This window comes from Eubalaena glacialis, chromosome 13 (assembly GCF_028564815.1).
Source record: "Eubalaena glacialis isolate mEubGla1 chromosome 13, mEubGla1.1.hap2.+ XY, whole genome shotgun sequence".
NCBI classification, from domain to species: Eukaryota; Metazoa; Chordata; class Mammalia; order Artiodactyla; family Balaenidae; genus Eubalaena; species Eubalaena glacialis.
In genome coordinates, this window is record NC_083728.1 from 42,708,896 (window position 1) to 42,734,594 (window position 25,699).

General features: G+C 40.1%; 1 protein-coding gene across 1 annotated transcript in view; it reads left to right on the forward strand.

Annotated features, from left to right (window-relative positions):
• Nucleotides 1–25,699, forward strand: part of PLCB4 (phospholipase C beta 4) — a 172,980-nt gene that overhangs the window by 67,341 nt on the left and 79,940 nt on the right. Inside the window, exons 7-15 of the mRNA XM_061210021.1 lie at nt 1,432–1,485; nt 7,115–7,196; nt 8,168–8,268; nt 8,918–8,975; nt 15,787–15,895; nt 19,720–19,930; nt 20,913–21,006; nt 24,099–24,178; nt 24,714–24,798. Coding sequence (XP_061066004.1) covers nt 1,432–1,485; nt 7,115–7,196; nt 8,168–8,268; nt 8,918–8,975; nt 15,787–15,895; nt 19,720–19,930; nt 20,913–21,006; nt 24,099–24,178; nt 24,714–24,798 — 874 coding nt within the window. The remainder of the gene's footprint in view (nt 1–1,431; nt 1,486–7,114; nt 7,197–8,167; nt 8,269–8,917; nt 8,976–15,786; nt 15,896–19,719; nt 19,931–20,912; nt 21,007–24,098; nt 24,179–24,713; nt 24,799–25,699) is intronic.

Here is a 25,699-nt window from a genome sequence, read left to right on the forward strand (position 1 = left end):
GTGACCCAAGTCCTTGTATCTAGACACCAGATCTTATCTGCCTTCATTGGTGTCCTGCCCAGATCCCTTTCTGTTGCTGGCGTTCACCCATCCGCCAGCTGCTGGGAGGGTTAGGTCACTAAGGGCTCACACCTGCCTGCTTCTCCAGAGAATTGCCCTCTGCCTACGGGGAGTCACTGAGCCCGGGAGATCACCGTCCTCCATTGGCGTCTCTGCGGGATTGGTTCCAGGAACCCTGCTGATACCAGAATCCACTGATGCGGGTCCCTTAGAGTTGACCCTTCGTGTCCACGGATACAGAACCCACGGATAAGGAGGGCTGACCCTAGACTCCTCCCTTCTTCTGGAAGGAAGCCCACGGCCAATGACAGGCTGAGACAGTATACAAGAGGCCAGCCCCCTTGCCACCAAGCCTGGTGCAAATCACACTCCAGAGCTCCCTGTGATGTCAGGACAAAGCTCCAGCTGAGAGCACAGCTTTGTGTAACTTCCTCCCTGCCTGTCTGCTTCCCATACTCCTATGGTCCTGAAACCACCCCCTTAAAAGTAGTCACGTGTGCTTCTAGGAAGCTTGACTTAAGACAGAAACTTTACCAAATCATCATGTTCTGCAGATTATTAGAATGTTATTAACTGGAAACAGTGAGAACGGGAGTCAGTGGCTAAGAATAGTCCAAGCACCAAAGGACAAATATATGTTCTGGGTCTCCATGTGTCATGAACCCCTGGGGAAAGCAAGGCGTTTTTCACCATCAGTTTGAGTTGATGAACTTCTCTGACTGTTACAAATTAAGGATCCAGATCCCTTTATGGAGCTGGTGTCCACCCATCCACCAGTTGCTGTGAGGATTAGGTCACTAAGGGCTCACACCTGCCTGCTTCTCCATCTGTACTTCACTACACTGAGAGCAGCCTCTGGGGCTGGGGCGGAGGGGGTCCCCACTGTCCTCAAGACTAGGCTGGCTGGTGTTACCATGCACTCGCATTTCTTACCCCTTTAGTAGATTATTAAAGAGCAACAATCAAGGACGAAACCAATCACCAAATAAGTGCCTACAATTTGCTTTGCTCATGCAAATTCCCAATTTTCTGGTTCATCTAGGATTGCCAGATAAAATACGGGACTCTCAGTGAAATTTGAATTTCAGATAAGTAACAAATAATGTTTTAGTATAAGTACGTCCTATGCAATATTTGGAACATACTTGTAGTAAAAATTATTTGTTGTTTATCTGAAATTCAGATCTAACAGAGTCCTATATTTCTGTTTGCTAAATCTGACAACAGTAAATTCATCTCACAGTGTGTAATTGCCTCTGGTTTTCCGAATAAATGTTCTTTGTTTGAATGAACTTTCTTTTAAAGTTCTTAACCAGATTGAAGCTATTTCTCCTGAGAAGCATTAAAACAGTTGTTACTGTTGTTTTCCAGCTGGATGAAATTGGCATTTATGACCAACACAAATGGGAAAATTCCAGTTAGGAGGTAAGTCAGTTATTCTTGTCTGCTCTGCACAGCCTGGGTCAGCCCTTGTGATACCAGCCCACAGAGAGAGCCCCCGACAAGGACTGGTTAATTTCTTTAACTAAAGATATTTCTGGAAGCTTAGTTTGAATCACATCATCAAATGCTGTGTTCAGTATGTAAAAATCACTTATGGACGTAAAGTTGCATTTTTCCTCCGAACAGGTAGCATTAACTCTGATAAATTAAAGAACATCGGAAAATGTAGCAGTATTTTTTAATCTTCAACTAAGTGGGTTTTCAGGATTCTCGTATCTTTCACCTACTTGCCCTGAACAACCTTTAACTACAATTAAAGAAGTTTATATTGTGCACCTACAGTGGAAGTGTATGGACGTGTCTTAGGAAGTGTGATGCCTCAGACAGTGCATCTCATTCTGGGCTTCGCTGGTCCTCTGGTGCCCAGGACGAGTGGACTTGGTGTCTGGGTATGCTATCATTGACACCACATGCCCTTCAGAGCTGTCGCTTCCCTCCTTACCCTCCCCAAGGTAACAGAGACAAGAGAGAAAATGGCAGGAAAGCCTGGGTGGAGTCAAGAATGAAGAGAAGATGAACCAGAAACGGCCTTCACACCTGTGCTTCAGTACTTAAGCTGATGTGCTTCACCCTCTGAGGATTTCTCATGCTCCCCTTTTTTCTGCCTCTCCACTCCTTCCGGCATTAGGGTCGTGGTCTGTGGGTCCAGTTGGAAGCTCTTGCGACAGTAGTGATGGGAATTCTTTACCCAACTCCCCAAGTTTTTTTTTTCGTTGGTGTTTGTGTAAGCATTTCATGAAAATTCCAGAAGCTGAACTGGGCCCCAGAGCATCTGCTGCCCACATGAAGCCAGGGGTATATTAGGATTCAGGAACCTGAATTGAACATGAGTTCCCCAGATACCGACCCACTCTTATAGAATTCTCCCAACTCGCATTCAAGTTGACCTCTTCCTGGACACTTTAGCAAAGAGGCCAACGACAAATAACAGACAAAACCCAGAACTACTGGGTGGAGTCGTGTCTGAGAACCACTCTATCTTTCAGAGATGAGGTGGACAGGTCACCAGCTGCACAGCATTTGAGGGAATGCACTGGAGCCGAGACCCACTGATTACACTCAGCCATTTCTGCCTCTCCTTTCCCTCTGTCTCTGCCCAGACTTGAAGCTTCCATTCTGCATCCCTCTGAGAGTATCTCCATACTCCCTCAAGGTCATTCTTTTCACATTTGTCAGAACTATCCTAGAGGTCATCATTTTCCTTAACTCCATGTATTGTAACATTCATGGACTAAGGTATCCATGTGACACTGATGTATCAATGGGCAAACAAAAAGCATACACATCATAAAGAAGACCATGGCAGTATTCTTTTTATTTAACCTTTTATTGAGGGCTTCCAGGGTTATTGACCTCATGCATCTGTTGTGGTCTTTACAAATCTATATGTAGGATTCTCTGCTTTTTATTTAATAACTTACTAGCAAGTCAATTTTGCGTTTACTTTAGAAGCTTAAGAAAAGCCCCACTAACACCCTTGACTGATGGTTGTTGGCAAAGTCACTTTCCACTGATCATTATTTTATTTAAAGCCCTTTGCTCTGTTGAGAATAGCAGGACAATTATTTTAATGTATCTCAGCATCCTACAGCTATTGCCAGATATATAGTGCATTTTTATTTAAAAATCAGTATTGAAGTAATAAGTCCAAACTTAGCACAGATAGCAGTGTGAAGACCAGAAATGTAGGTTGGATCGGTTTTTACATAACTTGCTCTCCTGATTTTTCTCCCAAGATAAGATTCAGGAAATGGACAAAATAGAAACACATAGATTGTAATCAAAGCACTCCTAACAAGCAGTTCTGGTGTCATCTGTACACATCCTATGAATCAAGCCATTGTTACACAAGCTTGGAAGCCTTTGCTGATTCCAAAGATCTTTGTGCAGCATGTTCACATACAAAATTATTACCCCCTTTTTTGTAGAAATAGCCTAGATATTTTGTCTTCTTCTTCAGCTTTCTCTGACGTGAACTCTTTGGTGCCTGCCAGCATTAACAGGTGTTTGACACAAGACATCTGTGATCCAGGGGCAGTTTGTCAGAGTTGATGGAGAATTGATACCAAGCCAGCAAAAAGTGGATAAATCTTTATGTGGATGAGCTGCCAAGGGCGAGGTGGAAATTGTTCTGAATGTTTTAATGGATATGAAGAATAAACACTTTAAAATGTCATTTCATCACTATCATTCTGGAGTTTTTAAAATGGAAACTATTAGTGTAGTGTGTGTGTAATATTAGAGGGGATCTGGCTTCAGGGTCATTAGATCAGCTTGAGAGTGGCCCCTCCTTGTGAGCTGTAACCAAAATTTAATGTCCAGGAAGCTGCAGGAAGAATAAGGGAAGAAAGTCTTTACCTCCCTCTCCTCTTTTCTTTCTTTGTACATCATCTTATGCAGTCTGCCTGTCTCCCAAACTTACATACTCACACTCAATTTACCTATCCACTCAGACCAAAGCTTTGAAGGTCACTCTTTTTTTTTCTTTTTTTTTTAATTGCCATTTCCCATTCCTTGTAACATGGAGTTGGAACCAACGGCTATGAGTAGAAGGAGTCCCAAGGGAGACAGATGTGTTAAGAGGGCTAAGACCTCAGGGGTGGTCATAGCAGCCCAACTCCCTCATAATCCATCCACATCCTGAAGGCCCAGCCTGCCTATGACGAGGGTCTGGTTCTGCAGGGGGCTTCACTTCATGAACACTCCTTGACTGTTTCAGAAGATGGTATTAAAACCATTGGATAGATTGTAGACCCTTTGAGGGCAGAGTGAGACTCCCTGAGTTTCTAGGGTCATTGCTGTCTTGGTTGCCTGTAAGGTCTGCTGGAACAGGGAATTTAATCAGATGGACTGGGTACCACTTAAGGGTATTTGCTTTTCTAGCATTTCCTTTGGGGTAGGTAGTGTGTTTTGCTTCAACAGAAACTCTGAGCACCTGTAGCTACAAAGCACTAAGCTGTACTCTTTGGGGCTGTGTATAAGGGTTGAATAAATTGCAGTCCCTTGTACACACTCTACGTGCCCATGAAACGCCCTCGATGGTGTCTGAAATGCCCCCAGCCTGTGATAAGTGTGTTTCTTTCTCTCAGGACTCTGGTTAAATGCTGGGCCTCCGATGCAAGTGGAAACTCAGAGAATTCACCTTTGCACCACAACCCACTCACCCCTAAGCCGAATCCATTTTGAGGCCCAAGAATGACTCTGAAAGCTGCCTGGAGAGAAGGCAATAAAGGAGCCCCGTCCCCGCTCCTCCCTACCTCCAGGGAAATGGTCTCTTTTACTTCCTTGCTCCTATTTTCTCTTAGAATGAGGGGACCAAATCTGTGTTGAGGTTGCCCAGCCCTAGCCCCCTCGTGAAAAGATGGGCCTGAGAACGAGCCCTTCTGACCATCATACCACCTCTTGCCTTTATTTATTTATTTATTTATTTTGGCCCCTCGGCAGGTGGGATCTTAGTGCCCTGACCAGGGATCGAAGCCGTGCCCCCTGCAGTGGAAGCACGGAGTCCTAACAATTGGACTGCCAGGGAAGTCCCACCTCTTGCCTTTATTATCTTCTGTCATGTCTCTGGGCTCTGACTTTGCCCTCACTGATATGTTCCCATGTGGATTTCCCTCCTTCCTGGCCCTGGACACCCTATTTTCTCCTTCTCTCAGTTTCTCTATCTCCACAAATGCTTGAACAGACTACTCCCAAAAGATGTCCTTGTTCTGCTTCCTATTTCTTGGCATTTCCCCAAGCCCCAGCCAAGATTCTATTCCACGAACTCTCCCTTTCCTCCCCACTCCACCCCCTCCCCAACACCAGGTTGTTTCACCAGAAAGGCTCAGGCCCTACACCTGCTACATTCATGACCATGTTCATCAGTTTTCATCTCCTTTATGAGGCCTGTTGAAACCTAACAGAAGCTGGAGTTAGCTGAGATTCCCCTGAGATTGCTATTCAGAGAGTTTCCTCCTGGTTACAGGTGCCAGACATCCCAAATCCTGCTGGAACCTGCAGCTCTCACATTAACACATACATACTCTGTTTCAAAAAAAAGGCACACTGAATAGCCACTTTCCTCTGTTATAAAGAGCAGATAAAGTGCTTCTCAACTCAGTCCAATGTATGAAAATTCCATGAACTCTAGAGAAGTGGGAAAATGTGGGCATAGCACCCTTGACCCTAGAAACTGGTTTACTTAATGTCATACATATATGCTGTACCATGTCTGCAGATTTGTTAAAGATAATTCATAGGCCTCCCTATATTTGAATACAACTGTCTCAAACATTTTTAAAACTGTACTTCTTGAAGTATTCTTAGACCACGTATGAAACAATAAAGCTTTGAATGAACACATAGCAATTCGTTTACCTACAGCTAGTTCTTCCCAATCTCTTCTGGGAAGTTGTACTCTGCAGTTGAAGTGATGCTTTCTCCCACTCATCAAGATTAAATGGCGGTCACTGCTTACATTGAGAGCTTGCCTTCCACTTAAACGCAAACAGTGGAGTGCATGACAAGGTTGGGCATGGGAGGCGCTGGTACAGATCCTCCTGTGCTCACAGGGAAGGTGGTCCAAAGCCAAGCTTCACAGATGAAAGTAAGCTCTGTCTTCCAGCGGAGGCTGGACTTCTGATTTAGACTTTAAGTTATTATGGTGACAAATCACCTGGGCCTCCATTCAGGGAGTGAATGAAGGCTCTTCGGGTGGCCGAGACATGGCCCAGAGTCAAGTATGGATTCCAGGGTCCAAGTCCTCTCCTCAATAGTGTTCGTTCTGAGTGTCACCAATTCATTTATCAGGAGTCTCTCTCCTACTTTTATCATCATCTGGAAATATGCTCCTTAAGGTGTTATCCATCTTACTAGCCTTGATGAACACAGTACTAATTCAAAGGCACCACCATTTTTCAAAAATACTGTGTCTCAGGGGAATGGCAAGATTCTGCTGAAACATTGAATAATTGTTCCCCTGCCTCCCCTCTCCCTGACACCTGTCACTTTCATAATAAAGTCCCCAATCCTTGAGGCAGCTGACATGTCAGAGTAGCTAAAGGGTGCTTAGCTCAAAAAATATATATATATGTCTGATAATGCATGTCAGCTGTAGTATGAAGCCAGGTAAGGGCGATCACAGGCACATGCTGTGTCCTAAGGGACCTCCTTCCTTTCCCCAAGTCAAGATATTGTCACCATGAGGTTTTATTCTAGACTTGCTGTTCCATCTGCCACATTCCTTTTTCCTAAGAAAGCAGTTTGATAGGATCGAAATTTATTATTGTGATTGTCCAATGGTCTGTATCTCTGGTGCATCTTACATTCACAAGTAGCCAGAGAGACCACCTGTCTTAGAATCAAGTCACCACACTAGCACAACCAGCTCTGGTAACCAGAGGGACATTGCAGGAGCTAGTTTGGGAAGTGAAAAATACCTAAAAATGAAAAGTAATTTTATTTTCCTTTTTCTTCTCCCCTATCCCACCATCCCTAGTTTTAATGGGATCTTTGCATCAGAGGAAACAGAATAAATAGTAACTTTATTTCTTTTTCTTTTCTGCCCTAGTATTACCAGAACCTTTGCATCGGGGAAAACAGAAAAGGTGATCTTTCAAGCACTCAAGGAGCTAGGTCTTCCCAGTGGAAAGGTATTCATTAATCTAATAATGTGTTTCTAAAACCACTTTGTGTATTTATGTTCTCATGTAATAAACAAGATTGTATTAAACTGATTCAATTAGATTCAGAATTAGATTCAGTCACACATAGTACAGTCAATTTTTCCTTTATTCTCTTTCCTTCTGTCCTTCCTTCCTTTTGTTTTCTGGGCATTTTAACCTAAACGTTTTAGTATTCAAATAGTGTACTTCCAAATGTTGTTGTCAACTTTATTAAGAAAAGGAAATGACAACCAGCCTGCTCTTTCACACAGCTTATGGAAAGCTTATTTTACAGAAACCCATCAACGTTGCCTGGACCATGTACAATGTCAGCATGAAAAATGGCTCATAAATTCAGTTCTTCAGGATGGCTGTGCGATATTTTATGAAGCACCTCTCCCCAAACATACCATTTGTGTTTGTGGCCCTTTGGATTTAAAATAATTGCAATTAACGTGTTAACTGCAAGAAAGATTTAAGCCTGTTCCTGCCTTAACAAATCCGATTTGAAATATGAAGTTCAGTATGAAAAGTAAACTCTTATAGGATCCCCTTCATGTGGTCTTGTGAAAATTCACAAAATAAGCATAAGAAAACATTGGGCTTGATTTAGTCAGCATCCTTTAGGCAGGCACTTGCTTTTCTCCTTCAAGGAGAGAAGGAAAAAATGTTTCTTTGTATTTGTTCTGTGGAGTCTCTCCCAGAGCAAGCCCAGCTGTGGCCAGTGTTTGAACATGCAAACCATGGATGCATGGTAACTAGAAATGCTCATTTACACGTGCCACCTTCTAGAGGCCTGGCCAACGGCTGGACCTCCTGGCTTCTATCAGCAAGAATCAGAGATGAAGGCCCTGGAATTCCAAGTGTCATTACTTTGCTTCATGAACCTGTAGATTCTGTAGATCCTCCAAGGAGAGAAAAATGTGCCCTGATTTATGACACGCTTCTATTCTTTCCAGAATGATGAAATTGAACCTGCAGCATTTACTTATGAAAAGTTCTATGAACTGACACAAAAGATTTGTCCTCGGACAGATATAGAGGATCTTTTTAAAAAAATGTAAGTTCCATTTATGAGAAAGTGTCACATCAATGTTATCCTTGTATTTTTAGATTTTAAAAACATTTTCGTCCTAATATTTTCAAATAGTATGTTGACAGTATCTAGGAATATCTAGTCAGGGTTACATTTTCACCCCTTAGTTTATTTGGTGTAAAAGTTCGCTCTGATTTTTTGAGAAACTTTTACGTAAGTTAGTTGTAGCACCTGGAACTTCCCCCCCTCCCCTCCCTGCATTGGCTTTACTAACTACCTACAATGTTAACTTGCTCCTTTAGGTATTAACCCGTTATGTGAACTAACAAGATTCGATTTGGAATGTTATTATGTTGTTGAAAAGTCCATTCATTCCAATTATTTCAAATGGATGACTTACATGTTGTTTTTATAATAATGCCTGTGGATAATGCAAAAGAGGGATTGCAGACATTTTCTGTAAGCTAGTGGGAATGATTTCTTTCCTTTGTTGTTGTTGTTGGGTTATTTTTTTTCCCCCTTACAAACAGTCTCTGGCCATTTTAAGAGTTCACCACTACTTCAGGGTTAGAAAATAAGTGTAGAATTATCATCAACAAATGTCAACATGTAAATCGTACCTCCTGTAGCATCATATACCAAAACTTACTTTTTCTAATAAATTTCTTTTCAGCAATGGAGACAAAACTGATTATTTAACGGTAGACCAATTAGTGAGCTTTCTAAATGAAGTAAGCTTTTTCATACATTAACTCCATCAGTCTGTGTGCAGTGGCTTGCCCTCCTCCAGCATCCTCATTGCATGCCTGCATCCTACACCTTCATTCGCTTTGCTTCTGACCTGCTGATCTTTCCATGATGGCTTTACCAGGTGCAAAAATCAGCTGCTGCCTTCGTGTGTCCATGCACTTCCTCATTGGCTTTGCACACTGCTTTTTTGCTGGTTTCTTGCTGTGATGTGTAGCTCCGGTTCTGTGTGTGCGTGTGAATTTGATAATATATTCATTTAATTAAATGTGTCTATGTTTTTGCAAGGTGATATTTAAGGTACTTATTTTTTTCTATTTACTTATAAGAAATAGAAAGAGAATGGATTGAGTTTACCACACTATAGTTGGATTCTCCATTGCTAACTTTTCCTCATACCTTTGCATGGACTAGAAAAGCTTTATTTTTGTCTTTTAATGGATTGCATGTAAGAAAAATATGTAGGTTCGAATAGAATATTTAGACAACAGGCACAACATAGAGTTCCTGGGTGAAAATATCGTGCATATGAGGCCAATGAGATGGCAGGTTAAATTTTTCCTTTTTATTTTTATAACAAGCTCAGAGCTAATTTTAGAACGTGATTCACTTAACAACCAAAACTGATTGACAAAATTTGCTTAAGCCCAAGAGAAAGATATTTCAGAACACGTAAAGGTTGCAATTTTTATTACAACTAAAATTAACTTCTTTTTTCCTCTACACGTTCAAAAAAGTGTTTTCTCTTCAGTGAAACCCATTGAAGCTCTTGTTAATCCAAAAAGGGAAACTCACTTTTTGTCTAACACATTAATAATAAGAAGACTTTAAGTGAGGAATGGACAGTATATTTTTGTTTCAAAACAATTGATGTTAGCCATTATACCTTATAAAGAGAAAACTTTAGGAAAGGCAGTATCATGCCAGATATGAGGTATTGCCTCAAGAAAAGACCACAGGTAGACTGTGATTTGCCAGTTTGCAGACACAGATCACATCTTTGCCAAAGGGCTTCTCTTTTCTTTCCCTGTCAGGGCTCAGTAGCTCCCAATTTGTAGGGTTGCACTTGAGAAGCTATGGTAACCAGCGCCTAGAAGCACCGATGCAGGAGAGAAAAGTTCCCCCATATAGCAGTGCAGATGCCTCCACTTTTAAATAATCCTTTCAGTACATTGCAATATTTATTTTACTTGAAAACATTTCAAGTTTTTCACTCCACTAGTTTCTGGTCATGCGAATACTATGTTCATAATCTTTACCCAGATATTATCCACATTCTTACGCCACCGTTGCTTGGAAGTTAAGTTGCCTTGCTTTGCCTCCTTAACCCTTTCCCCATCTTCTGCTTCTTTTAAAAAATGTATTGTGTTATCTCCCTCAGCTTCTTCATGTACTTTGGGTCATTGGTCACCTTACGTTTTGGTGAGACGGGCAAAAATCTTGCTTTCTACTAAAGAGGGAAGACGCTTTAGTGGAGAGAAGATGTACCACCTCATCAGTTCGCCTAGAAAAAGGCCTCTTGGGCGCTCTGGGATGAAGCTGGTAGCCAGCCATCTATTAAACATGACAGAGACTTAATATGCATTGTACTGTTCAAATGAGGAAACAGTTCTGAAGTCCTCAGAATAGGTGCTGCATTCATGGGTGCTTATCTCATGCCTTTCCTTTTATGGGTGGTTTCTGTAGACCTACCTGATAACTACTCTTGTCATTCTTAGGAGTCTTGGACAAAAAATTTAATTTTTAAAAGGTATGATCACCCATACTTTCTGGCTCTGACATCCAAATTCTTTCTCAAAACACTTACTCTTTGGTAAGCTTTTATCTATCACTATTACACTGGCCAGTAGTGTTCATTTACTTTATGTTTCCTTCTGTTTGGCTTCTCGTTAACAGTAAGGTGGCACCTTTAATTTGGGGGGGTGGGACTCATGGAATCAGTGTGATTCTAGATTTCTTTAGGTCACAGAAACTACAAGACAGTCCAGGAAAGTGTACAGCCTTTATTTTTAATCAAAGTGTCTGCCCTGAATCTCTTCCCTTTCTGTCCTAGTGAACTCAGCTGGAAGAACTAGACAGAAATCTGAATGTCTCCTTGAAGAAGGCTGTCAAACTTAGAGAACATTCTGCCAGTGCCTTGCACCCTCTCTTTTGAGTGCTACCATTGCCCCTCTCATTGCTCCAAAGTCGAAAGCACCCCTTGGGCAGAGCACCGTCAAAACCCATAATGAAAGGAGACAGAGTTCACTCAGGAAGGGAGCAGGCATTGGAATGTAAGGGTCTCTGACTTGAAAAGCTTAGACCTAAACATTTTCAAAATGCCTTAGCCATATAGTCTCAACAAGCTGGAATTCAACATTGTATTAGAAGACCTGGATCATGCAATTAGACAAGAAAAAATAAACGAATCCCAGGAACACAAAAGGACAAGGCCCTATTCATTATTTGCAGATGATGATTATGTAACCTGAATATCAAAAACTATCAACTGAAAAACTCTTTGAACAGACAGAGAGTTCAACAAGGTAACCAAATAAGTGATCAACAAAAAAAAGTCAATACACACACGTACACTAGCATTAACCAATTAGAATAGGTAACAGGAAAAATATGCCATTTATATTAGCAAAAGACGTGCTGCCACCCACCACCTTCCAGCATGTAAATCCCTTTATTCCTTATATGAAATTTTCTGCTCAGTGTAGTAATGTGTATCTCCAGGAACTTGGAAGGTGAGGAGAGACTATCATTTACTGCCTTGGTTGCCGTGTAGGGGTTTGTACCACCTGCTCTCTACCCATGCCATCACCACTTACTAGCTTTTCACTAGTAGCTTTAGATCTGCTCCTCATTTGCTTCTCCGTATGTCCGTGTTCATTGCTCCCCAGAGTGTGATCTGGGGACCAGCAGCATCGGCATCACCAGGGAGCTTGTTAGAAATGCAGAATCTCAGGTCCCACCCAGACCTGCTGAGTTGGAATCTGCATTTAACATTATCTCCAGGTGATTTGTCTGCACATTAGAGTTTGTGAAGTGCTGGATTCCTCCTTGGAATGCTTAGTGTGAATGGAAAGAATGTGAGAGCAGCATAAACCTATTATTCTCCATAATGAACTTCATCATGGAAATCCTCCACTCTGATCTAAAATTTTGCCACAGCTATGTCTCTTGGTCCCATCCAGTGGGCTGAGGGAAACTTTCTTTGCCTATATTATGGAAATAGCAAACTGGAGTCCAGGAGAGCTGGTGGGGGCCGTCACTATGAGCTGGCACATGGTTGGAAACTGCCACCAACTCAGTTCTCTATGTATCAGGGCTAATTAAAGCTTCTTGGCTTCAGTTAGTTTCACCTCTCTTTCCCTGTTCCTAATGAGAAGCTAAATTGATTTTAGTTTTGCCTTCACTCTCCATATGACTTCTTACAAAGATGACAGCAGCTGAGGGCCGGCAGAATTGAGAGATGCATGAAGAGCTGGAGAAAGAGGTCAAATTAAGAAAGAGAGGCAGAGATTTTAGATAACCACAACAATCAAGAATTAGCTTTATTTTCTTGTTGCTGGTAATCTTTCCCCCTGCCTCACATATATCATAGGATCACATTAGAGCTAAACCTGATTTGTTATTTTATTTTTTATTTTGCAGTTGAAAGAATGTAATAAAGGGCTCAAGATTGCTTTCCATTTACAATATCTTTACTCTTTAATGCATGAGCAAAGAGAGAGACGGAAATATTTGGTGCTATAAATCTTACCAATAATTCCCTTATCTTTTTATATCTCTTTTGAATATTATTTATGTCAACATCTCTCTCCCAGTGCTGCTTGGATTGAAGCCAGTTGAAGTCTTTTCTCAATAAAAGTAAGGACATAATAAAGGAGGAGTGTTCATTATCTTCTTGTTCACTTGGGCACAGTTCTGTGAACTATTTTCGGAAGCTGTTCAGTATCGTATTTTACAAAGCCCTAGACATCACGGGGTGGATGCCCCCTGTACATTGCTACCCCAAATCCCAACTGAAAACCCACGGTCTCTCCCTCAGAGCTGTGAAGCATTTGCCCCACTGTCCTTATGTCCATGTGGAAATCTTCTGCAACCTGATTACTCTGAGATTACGTGGAACTGATCTTTCTCCTCTTTGTTTTCTCATATAAAATTATATTTTTGTGACTCAATACAAGTTTTACCATTTTTTCCTTGCCTTTGGGTTATCCAGATTACACTGTGCTTCCTTCTTGAAATGTGAACATTTTCAGGAAAGTAAAAGGTTAGGTTATCTGGTGGAGCAGATGTGAAGACAAGTGAAATTTCATATTGTCTTCTCTTAATGCTTATTTGCTGCAAATGTAGAATAGGGGATTATGATACATCCATTTTAAGTACTCGGTTTTCCTGGCTATTGCTTCTGATAGGGGGATGTTCTTCTAGTGAATATCATGCCCTCTGATAAATTTTGATGGGGGTTAATTGGGAGGATATCTCAAACATTTAGCATTCTTCTATCCTTTGCAGAACTTAGGTACTTTTTTTTTTTACGGGTATGCAAATATATTGAAATGCAAACCTTTACATATTAGAGTAGTGCTTCTTAAATTTGAGCACATCAGAATCACCTGAGAAGCTTGTAAAAATACAGATTCATGGGTTCCACCCCAGAGAGTCAGGTTTCGTAAATTTGGAGTGGGGCCCAAGAATGTGCATTTCTAACAAGCTCCCAGGTGAGGGTGATGCCACTCCTGCCATCCACAGGCCACACTACAGGGGGCACCGGGTTAGAACCCACATACCTCTGTACATAAAAAGCACCTAAGAATACCTGGATTCCCTCTCTTCCTTTCCCAACTTTGCCTCTTTCTTCTTTAGCTGAGTCTCTTCTTTCTCTCACTTTTAAATTCATATGGATTTGCCCCATGATCTCCATGAGTCCAGAACACTTACCAAAAGCATATCTTTAAATTAAAAGACTTAATTATAATAAGGAAGAAAACCTTATTAGTATAGTGGCCAACCATGAACATAACTGCAGTGGGGTCTCAAAAGGCCCTTTTCCTGCCACATCCATCTCCTTCCATGGTATTATTTACAGAGACTGAAAAGGAAAGTGCCTAGAAAATGTACTGTTTGTTTGTTTGTTTTGAAAACAATGCTTTCTCACCAGAGAGCTCTGCTTGTCATTCCCTTGGGCAGGGGCTCTGGAGTTGCATGACAGCATCCATTTCCTAAACAAGATGTCTTGTAGCATGGCTTCACCTGCTTGGCGTTCCGTGGTCCACTGCACCATCTCTCTGCATACCCCAGGACTTTTCTTCTTTGTGGTCTCGAGGCCTGTTGCTTATATAACAGTTTCTGCTCTAGCACATGCATGGATGTGAGCTGTTGTGAGCCGTAATTTCTTAGATTCCAACAGAAGCATGCTTCATTGGGATAAATTGACAAAGAGATATTGATTCCTTAGGAGTTAACACTCTTAACTCGGTGGGGAGGTGGGAGGATCAGAGTAGGCTAGGCCACAAGTGCTTTAGGAAATTACATCAAGTGTTCTGTTGGCCAAAGACATTCATTCTGTGTGCCCCACTCTTCAAATGATCATTTCAAAACAAATGGGGAAGGGAGATCCATATGAACTTTTAACAATTGTTTCTTCAATACTTTTTCAATAGTGCTTTTCAAAGTCTGTGCATATATTTGGGTAAAGAGTTGTTGCCGGTGTCCTACGTACTGACCAAGTTTTGCTCACATCTGCTTATATGCCATTATTCCATTGAAGTTTCCTTTATTTATTTATTTGATGGATGACCAGGGATGCAGTGTTTGGTCCTCTAATCTACCACGAACAATAAGGAAGTTTAATGGTCCCACTACCTCTAGGTACAGAAAGATAGTCAGATAGACACACACACACGATTGTAGCTGAGTCAGTTAGTAAGTTGGACTTTTTTCATCACTGCTGTAAAGTTAGGATGACAGAACTGCAGAAATAGCTTTGCTCCTGGTGCTTCATATAACATAGCACCAGGAGCCTATAGGTGCTGATTTGAAAAGAATGACATCACCAACCTCCAAATTATTTACGTACTTTCTGCCCAGAGAATTTCCTCGGGGCAAACCAAGTTAGATTTCATAGTGAAATAGAATTTCTGAACTACTGATATTTAAACACAAATTTTCATATTGTTTAGAGCTTGTAAATATCCTTGTGCTGATTAATTTTCATCACTATTACAATGGGTTCATTTTGATAAATATTGATTCAAGAGAATGAAGTTTGCAGTTCCCAAGAAATCTTTTATTCATGTAGAAAGACATAATGAAAATAAAATGATATTTGCCTGTCTAACTTTAGGGTTTTGGAGGGGTTTTTTGTTATTGTTGTTTTTGGTTTGGCATTTAAATGGGTATGTTATATATTTGGGGTTTTTTTGGATTTTTGCTTTTGTTTATCTTTTTTTTTTTTTTAAAAGATTTTTGATCTCACTTTTTATAAGCACTTATGCCAAGTGTCTTGCCTGTGGTATGGCAATGCCATACCGTTTTCTCTGTCCGTCAACTTTTGAAGAAGAAAGTATCTTCTGTTTTCTCCCTCTTCAGTTCAGTGAGGGGAACCAACAAACTACTACCAAATTTGGACGTTTCTGAAGTCTATTTTAGGAAGAAAGACAGGAAAAAAGTGAAATCTTCTCTTTGTAACTGTAAACATGATATTCTAGATATATCTTATATTAGAAATTACATACTTTAGTGATGTGTACTGGCCCAAGGGTGAATGTCAGCCTAAATGGAGTTATTTTCTCATCATAGCATCAACGAGATCCTCGATTGAATGAAATTTTATTCCCATTTTATGATGCTAAAAGGGCAATGCAGATCATTGAGATGTATGAGCCTGATGAAGACTTGAAGAAAAAAGGTAAGAAAAGTGAAAAAAGAGAGAATTTTTCTTTGTTTAAAAAAATCAAGGACATATGCAACTTTTAAAGTCCTTGAATTTTTAGTTAAAGGTATCTTTAAATGCTTTGGAGCTCTCTAGATGCAAGGATTGATAACTGACTGATTTTTTTTTTTTCCTTGCTCTAAGTATAAATTTTACCTTACACCAAAATTTGTTCATGCTGCCTGAAGTGTAATGATAAATTTATTATTAAACCATAGTGATATTTTCCCCATGTACTTTCTTATCTTTAGTATTGCATAGTGCTTAAAATGTAAAAATGCCAATTATAGTCTCTGCCATCTATGAAAACAATGGCATTTGCTATAAAAATTGACGCCTTCTTCTTCTTCCTTTAGTTTTGCAAGCTAACTAAATTTAATACACGGTTTAAGCAGCCTTTTTACTCATCATTTGACCTCTGGTATGGAAGATAAATGCAATTGACATGAAATTAAATAGGAATCAATTTAGCAAATTGTTGGGGTTTCTGAGCATTTGCCTCTTTCAGTGAAACTTTGGAAACAATGTGTTGTTCATTCCAACATTTAGCAAAGGAAATGTATGGAGAGGAAATTTAAGATTGGTTCTATAGCCATGAGAAACACCTGCAAAGGATGGGAGTGATGATGCTAATATAGTATCTCCAGGGAGTGCCAGGAGATACCTGACCTGGAGCCTCTGGCCTTATGTCTCAGTGGAGAGTGAAGGGAGATCTAGGTTAAGTTCTTTCTGTCCCATCTGCCCATGAGTATCATGGCCTCAGTTTTCTCCTCTTTAGAATAGAGGTTCTTTTTTTTTTTGTATCTCAGTGAGTGTGGCTGAAAGATGTATACGTTCTCTGGACCCACATAGAACCTGTTTATACACATGCCTGGCCCACCATACCATGTGGCCTTACCCCTGATATTTTTCCAAGCCCAACAGAGTTTTCCCTTGGTTATAGTCATACATTTACACTTTTCTGCAGGGTCTCAAATATCTATTTTCAGCAAGACTGCTTCATTACTTATCTCTTTATCAATATCCTGAGTATCATAATTAAGTCCACATGGCATGTGATTTAAGTGAAGGGAGGAGTGGCTTGGCAGAAAATCTAGTACTTTGCAGTGGTGGGAGATGATGTGATTTTTGCTGCATCCCCTGTTGCTGTGTGACCTTGAGCAAGGAACTGTATTCGTAGGCCTCAGTTTCCCTGCTTGTAAGATGGTGGGGTTCATGCAGTCATTCAATTAGTATTTCTGTCCCCTGCTTTCAATCCTTATAGGCACAGCCAAGCACTGTGCTAGGTGCTGGGGATTCAAAATGAAATAAGGCGGTTGTGATCTACTGAAGGAGAAAGACCTACGACTCAGTAGTGCCTTGGTGGTGTGATAAATGCTATGACAGAGGTGTGTTTTATTCTGTATAAGGTCCTCCCAGGTCCTAAAAGTCTATGAAATTACCACTGACACATCTAAAAGGCATAGCTTCACCATTTCACATATGACAGAAATGTTAAAGTCTGTCATTATCAAGTATGGGTGAGAATGTGGTGCCAAAGGCATTCTTATCAACTATGCTGAGTGTGTAAATGGGTACAAACAACCACCTTGATGAATATTTTGTCAATAATAAAGTGGAAAATATGCCTCTCCTACAGCCCAGCCTCTTCACTTCCAAGTATGTACCCTAGAGAATATCCCGTGTCTTTCCCGAGTCTGGTGTCAGAGTGGCCCTGCTCAGTCCTCAGATCTCTGTTCCTTCTATCCTCACTCCTTGAATGAGCTCATCCAAGCCAATGGCTTTAAGTTTCTTCTATACACACATGACTTTTAGATTAAACTCTCCACTCCTAATCTGTCTCTTAAACTACAGACCTGTATAGTAGACCTCTCCATTTGGATGCTGAGTGGGCATTTCAAATATATATATATATACAATATGCTTTGATTGTCCCCATCCACAGACCTGTCCCTTTCCCAGCCTAGAAAATGGTACCATGACTCACCCAGCTTCTCATGCCAAAACTCTTGGAATCATCCTTGACTTGTTTGTTCTTTCACATCACCTCTGATCCATCAACAAAACCTGCAAGATCTATCCTGAAAATAAATCACTTCTCACTGTCTCCACACTTACTGGACTATTGGATCCTACATCATCTCTCCCTAGATGAGGCCAGCTGACTTCTAACTAGTCTTCTCCTTTCCTCAATGCCCTATGATTTATGTACCACACAGCAGCCAGAGTAAACCTTTTAAAATCAAATCTAATCATGTTCTTCCACTCTTCAAAATGCTCCAAAGACTTCCCATCACACTTAGAATAAGATCCAAAGTACTTAGTGAAGACTAAAGTCCAACCGATGTAGCCTTTGGATTCCTCATTTCTAGCTACTTTCCCCTCCATCACATGGTCTCTGCACTTGCTGATCTTTCTGTCTAGGATGGGGCAGCCCCAGGGGTGCATGGGGCTTGCTCCCCATGCATGAATGTGACCTCGTCAGAAGGGCTTTTGCTGGCCACGTAGCTAACACAGCATCCTGGTCATTCTTGATTGCTTTCATACCCTGCTTTCTGTTTCCTTCTAGCATTTTCATAACATTTTATTTATTTGTTAATTTATTTGTTCTCTCACCCATAATATATGAATTTCATGAAGGTAGGGCTTGTCTGTTTCTTCTATCCTGCATCTAACACAGTGCCTGGGAAAGTATAAATGTATGTGTCCAAGGACATAGACACACAAATTTTTACTGCAGTTCGTTTAGTTATAAATAGAAATGACCTAAATGTCCATCAACAGAATGATGGATAATGAATTGTGGTATATTCACATATGGACTACTTTACACTCTACACACTGCATACTTCTACTATATATTACTCAGTGAAAAATAAATGAACAAGAGCTACTTATATTAACTAGATAAACCACAAAAAACAGGAAAAATGACAAGCTGAAAATGCAAATAATGGGGTAACTTTTATATAAATTTTAAAATAGTCAAAACTACCTATTTTTTGGATAAATGCATATAAAGTTACAGAACCATTTTGGGAATGTTAAACACAAAAACTAGATTATTGGCTGTCTACCTAGGAATAAAAAGATGGAATTGAATGGAATTGAGGTGGGACACACAGGGTGCTTCATGGGCGTCTGTAATTATGCATTTCTTTAAAAAATGTAAAGCAAATAAAGGAAAAGGTTAAGATCTAACAAGGCTGTGGTGTAGATCCATGGCTGTTTATCCTGCTATTATCTGTACTTTTCTGTAAGCTTGAAACCAGCTTGTAACTTGGAAATGCTTAAGTAAATACAAGAAGCTGAAGCTGTTGATGGTTGACAGGGTAGGAGAAGATGCAGAAATATTGACACCGGCCCTGTCCCATGTCACAAAGGTGTGACTGAGATGAGTGGTGGCTCTTGGGATCACGTTTCAATGACCACTGAATACTCATCTCACTGGTCCCATATCCTATTTTTTAGATGAAATAGGAAAATGGAATTATTTGAATCCAGAGAGGCCACTCATCCCTTCTCCAGTCTGGCTCCTGGTGCTGCACTTTTGAACTTAGGGAACTGAGTGTTTTGCCATCATGGATGTGAAAGCAGATGCCTCCTATTTGTGGAAAGCATTAGATTACTTATGAAACGCGGGTACTTCGTTCAAGTTCTGAAAGACGAAGGTTCTTGGGAAAGAGACTATGAAGAAGTTTTTACTCCTCCTGTTTAAGTTGCCTCAAATGTCATGAATAAAACATGAGATGTGTATCTTCAGAGCCATAAGTCTACCGTGATATTCCTTTTCCCCCCAGGCCAAATATCAAGTGATGGGTTTTGCAGATACCTGATGTCAGATGAAAATGCCCCAGTCTTCCTAGATCGCCTAGAGCTTTACCAAGAAATGGACCACCCTCTGGCTCACTACTTCATCAGCTCTTCCCACAACACCTATCTCACTGGCAGACAGTTTGGTGGGAAGTCTTCGGTAGAAATGTACAGACAGGTCCTCCTGGCTGGTTGCAGGTCAGAAACTCAAGACACTGTTTCTTCTTTGGATCTGATGCTCCTCAATTGAATTTAGTTTTCTCTGAAAAATAGGAAGTAGCATTCAGAGTGAAAAGGACATTTGTCTTTCTCTTTAATGGATTACGATGGCCATTTAACCTTGAGAAAGGAAAATTGGTATCTGTTCCAGAAAGGTCTAGAGTCCTCCTATGGGTCAAAAGATGTTTTTTTACTGTAAATTTAAAATATTCCCCCAACATTACCAAAAAAATAGCATATTTTAAGAAGTCATGCTAAGTTTCCTGTTGGGCCTAGGCACTTGCAAATTTAGCTTTACTTAATGTTCAGAGTTCTAAAATTTCATTCTCAGACAATAAAGATTATTTTAAATGGATTTAATTTTACAGAAATTGGAAAATATTTGAGGTTTAAAATATGGTGAAAATGCTGAAAGTGAAAAATAAGAAATGTAGTTACATTATGATAGTTTTCTTGATTGTCGATGACCAATACTTAATTTTTCAACTCACTATTTTCTGTGTGTATGGAAATATGTTAAAAGACTTTAACTACATCACTACAGCTGTTTCTTAAATATGAGTCACTGAAACAATGAGAACATTTTAATTTATGGCCAAAGTAACATCATCCTACCTACAAAATTTTTACAGTATTCTTTAACATCCTCTAAAACCCAGCCCATATCTAAATTTTCCCAGTTGTCCCCAAATTGTCCTTTATTACAGCTTTGTCACAACTAGGATTTCATCCAGAACCTCACTGCTTGTTACATTTCTTGTCTCTCTTAATCTCCGACAGTCCCTTTTTGATGACACCAACCTGGTGCGATTTTAACCTGCATCCTCCAAAAAATAATCGTGTTACTTCCTTCATTCCATTTTCTACTTCTATAGAAAACAATGTATTCTGATGTCTTTTCATTTGTACACACACTATTTTATTGTAAAGGTTCAATATTGGTAAATCACAATGTTCCTAGATGTGTTGAACTTGACTGTTGGGATGGAAAAGGTGAGGACCAAGAACCAATAATAACTCATGGAAAAGCAATGTGCACAGATATCCTCTTTAAGGTAAGTGTTTTGTTTTTTTTCATTGAAGTGTAGTTGATTTACAATGTTGTATTAGTTTCTGCTGTACAGCAAAGTGATTCAGTTATACATATATATACATATTCTTTTTCATATTCTTTTGCATTATGGTTTATTATAGGATATCAAATATAGTTCCCTGTGCCATACAGTAGGACCTTGTTGTTTATTTTATATATAGTAGTTTATATCTGCTAGTTCCAACCTCCTAATTTATCCCTCCCCACCCCCTTTCCCCTTTGGTAACTGTTAGAAACAGTCTCACAGACATAGAAAAACTGTTTCATAAATAAGTTCATTTGTGTCATATTTTAGATTCCACATATAAGTGATATCATATGGTATTTGTCTTGCTCTTTCTGACCTACTTCACTCAGTATGACAATCTCTAGGTCCATCCATGTTGCTGTAAATGGTGTGATTTCATTCTTTTTTATGGCTGAGTAGTATTCCATTGTGTATATATGTACCACATCTTCTTTATCCATTTCTCTGTCGATTGACATTTAGGTGCTTCCATGTCTTGGTTATTGTTAATAGTGCTGCTATGAACATTGGGGTGCATGTATCTTTTTGAATTGGAGTTTTTTTCCGGATATATACCCAGGAGTGGCATTGCTGGATAATATGGTAGCTCTATTTTTAGCTTTTTAAGGAACCTCCATACTGTTTTCCATAGTGACTGCACCAGTTTACATTCCCAACCACAGTGTAGGAGGGTTCCAAGGTAAGTTTTAAAATTACCTCACCGTTGCCTTTTCCAAACTATTGTGGAAACAGAGAGATGGAGTGGAGAAAACAAATTATTCGTCTTCTCAAGCATCTTACCTTTATATTCCTTTCTTCCAGTTTTTCAGAGAAAGTCAAGAAAAATGTTTTCTCCACTTAATATTTCCTTCATGCTACTTTTTCTGCTTTCAAATGGTGACGGTGCCATATAATGAGATTTCTCTGGCAGAACCTCCCTTGTTCCACTTACTTTAAAAACAGTCTTTCATTTTCTTATCTATTTTTGTGCTTACTTACTTTGCATTTTTTCTGAAGGACTTTCAAAGTGGAATAAAAAGATAAATAGAATACAGGAAATAAAATAGATTATAAATAGTGCCTATATGGGTAAGAAAGTAAGATAGTGAGATTAGAGTTTTATGAATGCTTGTCAAGAAATCCTATAAACTTTCAAGCCATACCACAAATTGGGCTCCAAACTTTTTTGAATTCAGTGCAAGGAGAGAAACATGATAATTCACAGAATTTGTAAAATACATACAGAGTAGTTAGTCCAGAGAAGCACAGTTATTCCCAGTACTGACACCAGATAGAAGTCGCCCCCTGCAAGATCCTCACAGAATGTAATCTACACTTTTATAAATTGGATTTCAGTCATGGCCTTTTGGTGATCTCTATGTACAATTTGAAGGTTGCTTTCTTAGCAAGTTCCTCAATATGCTCCAGTGATGTCCTGCCAAAAGACAAGTGAAAAAATGAAATTCTGTGGTTGGACAATATGTCAAGTACGTCAACCTCTGTCAGTTTCGTATAACTCAGGAGAGTTATTTCAGCCTCTGGATCAATGGTTCTCAACTCTGCCAACATGTGGAAAATCACTGGGGTTGTTTTGTTTTGTTTTTTAATAGATTTATTTATTTTATTTACTTATTTTTGGCTGCGTTGGTTCTTCGTTGCTACGTGCAGGCTTTCTCTAGTTGCAGCGAGTGGGGGCTACTCTTTGTTGCGGTGCACAGGCTTCTCATTGCGGTGGGTTCTTTTGTTGCAGAGCACAGTCTCTAGGCACGTGGGCTTCAGTAGTTGTGGCTCACAGGCTCTAGAGCACAGGCTCAGTAGTTGCGGTGCACGGGCTTAGCTGCTCCGTGGCATGTGGGATCTTCCCGGACCAGGGATCGAACCTGTGTCTCTTGCATTGGCAGGCAGATTCTTAACCACTGCGCCACCAGGGAAGTCCCACCGGGAGTGTTTTTAAAAACAGACACCTAGACCCTAGACCCTTGACCCTCCATGCATATCACTTCTCTTAGCCAAGATGTTGGTGAGTTTTGAACACCAATGAATTCAAGATTACATTTCCTGAGAAGTACCAAGAGTATGTTGAAGTGGGAAGCCATGAGTTTGCATAGCCACCAAACTGACAGCAAGTGTTGACATCTTTTTTTATAGAATTAAAGAGCCTAATAGGGAAGCTTACGCTCAAAAGGAGGTTCTTCCCTCTCAGCTTGGAGGTGAGCAAAGAAGAAACGATGGGCAGAGCCAAGATTCTCCTAAAGGAGTAATTCTAGGTCAACTCAAGTGGATAATCAAGGTCACTTGGGAAGTGACTCAAGACATTTTCGCCTGAGAAGAAACTTCAAGCAAGAATAGCTAAAGGACCACCTGAGCCATAAGAATGTTCAGTAAAATACTCCAAGATTGTCTAGCCTAGGCCATTATTCTTTCCAATGGACTTCCCTAGATAGCTATTGTCAAATATTTTCTCAACTAACAGAATGATGGGACTTGCCCCATGGTTAACTACCAGGGTGATACAAAACAAGGGATATTGCAAATGTCACATCGATTCACAGGAGTCTTCATTGAATTAATGAAATGTAGCCCAACTCTGGTGCCAAAAGGCAGAGGAAAGTCAATAAAATCTTTTAACAGTCCTGAGGTTTTTACCAACACATTTCTCCTCGAGGCAAGAGGGGAAGGAGAGGGGTCCGCTGTGAAAATCTCTCTGCAGAAAGCTCACCTGCTCCTCAGTGAGAAAGGTGAGCTCTGAACCCATCTTGGCAGATTAAAGAGCAAGGAACTGCACTGCCATTTAGGTGAAATGTCTTGTCAGTTACTAGCACCCTAATTTTGGAGAAGTAAAAGTAGCTTTGAAAAAAACTGTCATTAACCATGAACTGTGCCTGGGTCTAACCACAGGGAACTCAGTCTGTAGCAGTAAATGGGTCCTCCAGGTCTTAATTGCCAAAACTGACTTTCTGAAAAGCTCAAATTAATAGTCTCCAATTGGTTTCAGGTATCTTAATTTTTTTTCTCTCCTCTCTCATTAACACTCTTTATCTTTAAAGGATGTTATTCAAGCCATCAAGGAAACTGCATTTGTCACGTCTGAATATCCTGTAATTCTCTCCTTTGAAAATCACTGCAGGTATAATGATTCATTCTACTCCAAGTCTCTAAGTGTTGTTTCCTAATCCCCATTCCCCACCCCTGCTCTACATCTTTTTGAATAACCGAATAGTTTCTTTTGTGAAGTGGTAAGTACATATAGTCTTATGGGGGAAAAAAAAGAGAAGAAACTCAAACAACTACCTCTCAACACTTCCAAAAAAGAAAAAAAAAAAAAAGTCATGTTAATGTGTTTTAGAAATGCTTCCTCTAAACAAAAGGTCAGAGAGCAGGACACCTTGCTCAAAGTTCCGTTGAGTTGGAAGACTTGGCAGTATGTTTGTAGTCAGACTTGATGAACTTGAAAGACACTTTTTATTCTGCTTACCAGCTCTTAGTTTGGGGGCAGAATAGACTTCTTTTTAAACTACACCGGTTAACCCATTAGCATCAAGAGGACAATCAAACATTTTTCAGAGTGGGAGTTTTTAATCACTAGGAATGGATGTTTCTTATTCTTATTCTGGACAGTTAATGGATGTTTGAATTTACAAATGTCGGTTCTTTCCCTCTAGCAAATATCAACAGTACAAGATGTCCAAATATTGCGAAGATCTATTTGGAGATCTCCTGTTGAAACAAGCACTTGAATCACATCCAGTATGTATTTTTAGCAAACCATATTTCCAACATGAATGGATTTGTTTTGAAATTCATTTCTGAAGGGTCAAGTAGTTCTGGAGGACTAATGTTAAAGATCTTCATGTGTATTTCAATTCGGTGGTATGGGAAGCTTCCATTGTGCTTCAGAGGGGTGTGTAGAGAGAGGCACAAAGTAAACATCTGGCTCAGTTTAATTCAGAAGATCATGAGGTCTTTATGGCTTCTGAGACCTCTATCCTAAAATTTCACAAAGTGTGCACTGGCCAGGAGTCTAGAGTTGGTGATCATTCTCAAGTTCAGTGACAGGTTAGAATCACCTGGGGGAACCGTGAAACATACCTCTGCCACAGCCCCACTCAGAGATTCTGAAATTGATGCAAGGTCAGCCGGATCGTGGTGTTTTTTAAATGCTCTCCAGGTAAATCAAATGTGCAGCCAGGGTTCAGCACCCACGGGAACCTGTTGCTATAGGAAGTTCCCTGGATCAAGTCACAGAAGCCTGAAGTTCAAGCTCCTGAGTCCAAAATAAACTCTTGGGCAATGTTATATGCAAGTTTTTAAGCTTCACTTTTACACCTACTAATTCCTTCATCAAACAAAGAATTTTTAACCTGTTCCCCATAGATAGGCTTTATGGGGTCTGTGAACTCATTCTAATTGTATACAGTTTGCTGTTTTGTATACAGTCATTCCAGAGAGTTCATCAGATTTTTACCAGGATCCATAACCCCCAAGTCATTAAGATCCACTCTCACAAGATGTTGGGAGTAACAAGAAAGCTACTGGAGTGAAAGTATGAAACACTCTACAGTAGTGAAATATTTTGCCCCACTGTTGACGAGCAGCTGATAGGCCCAAACACGGTAGCATGAAGCAGCAATAGAACATCACCATGACT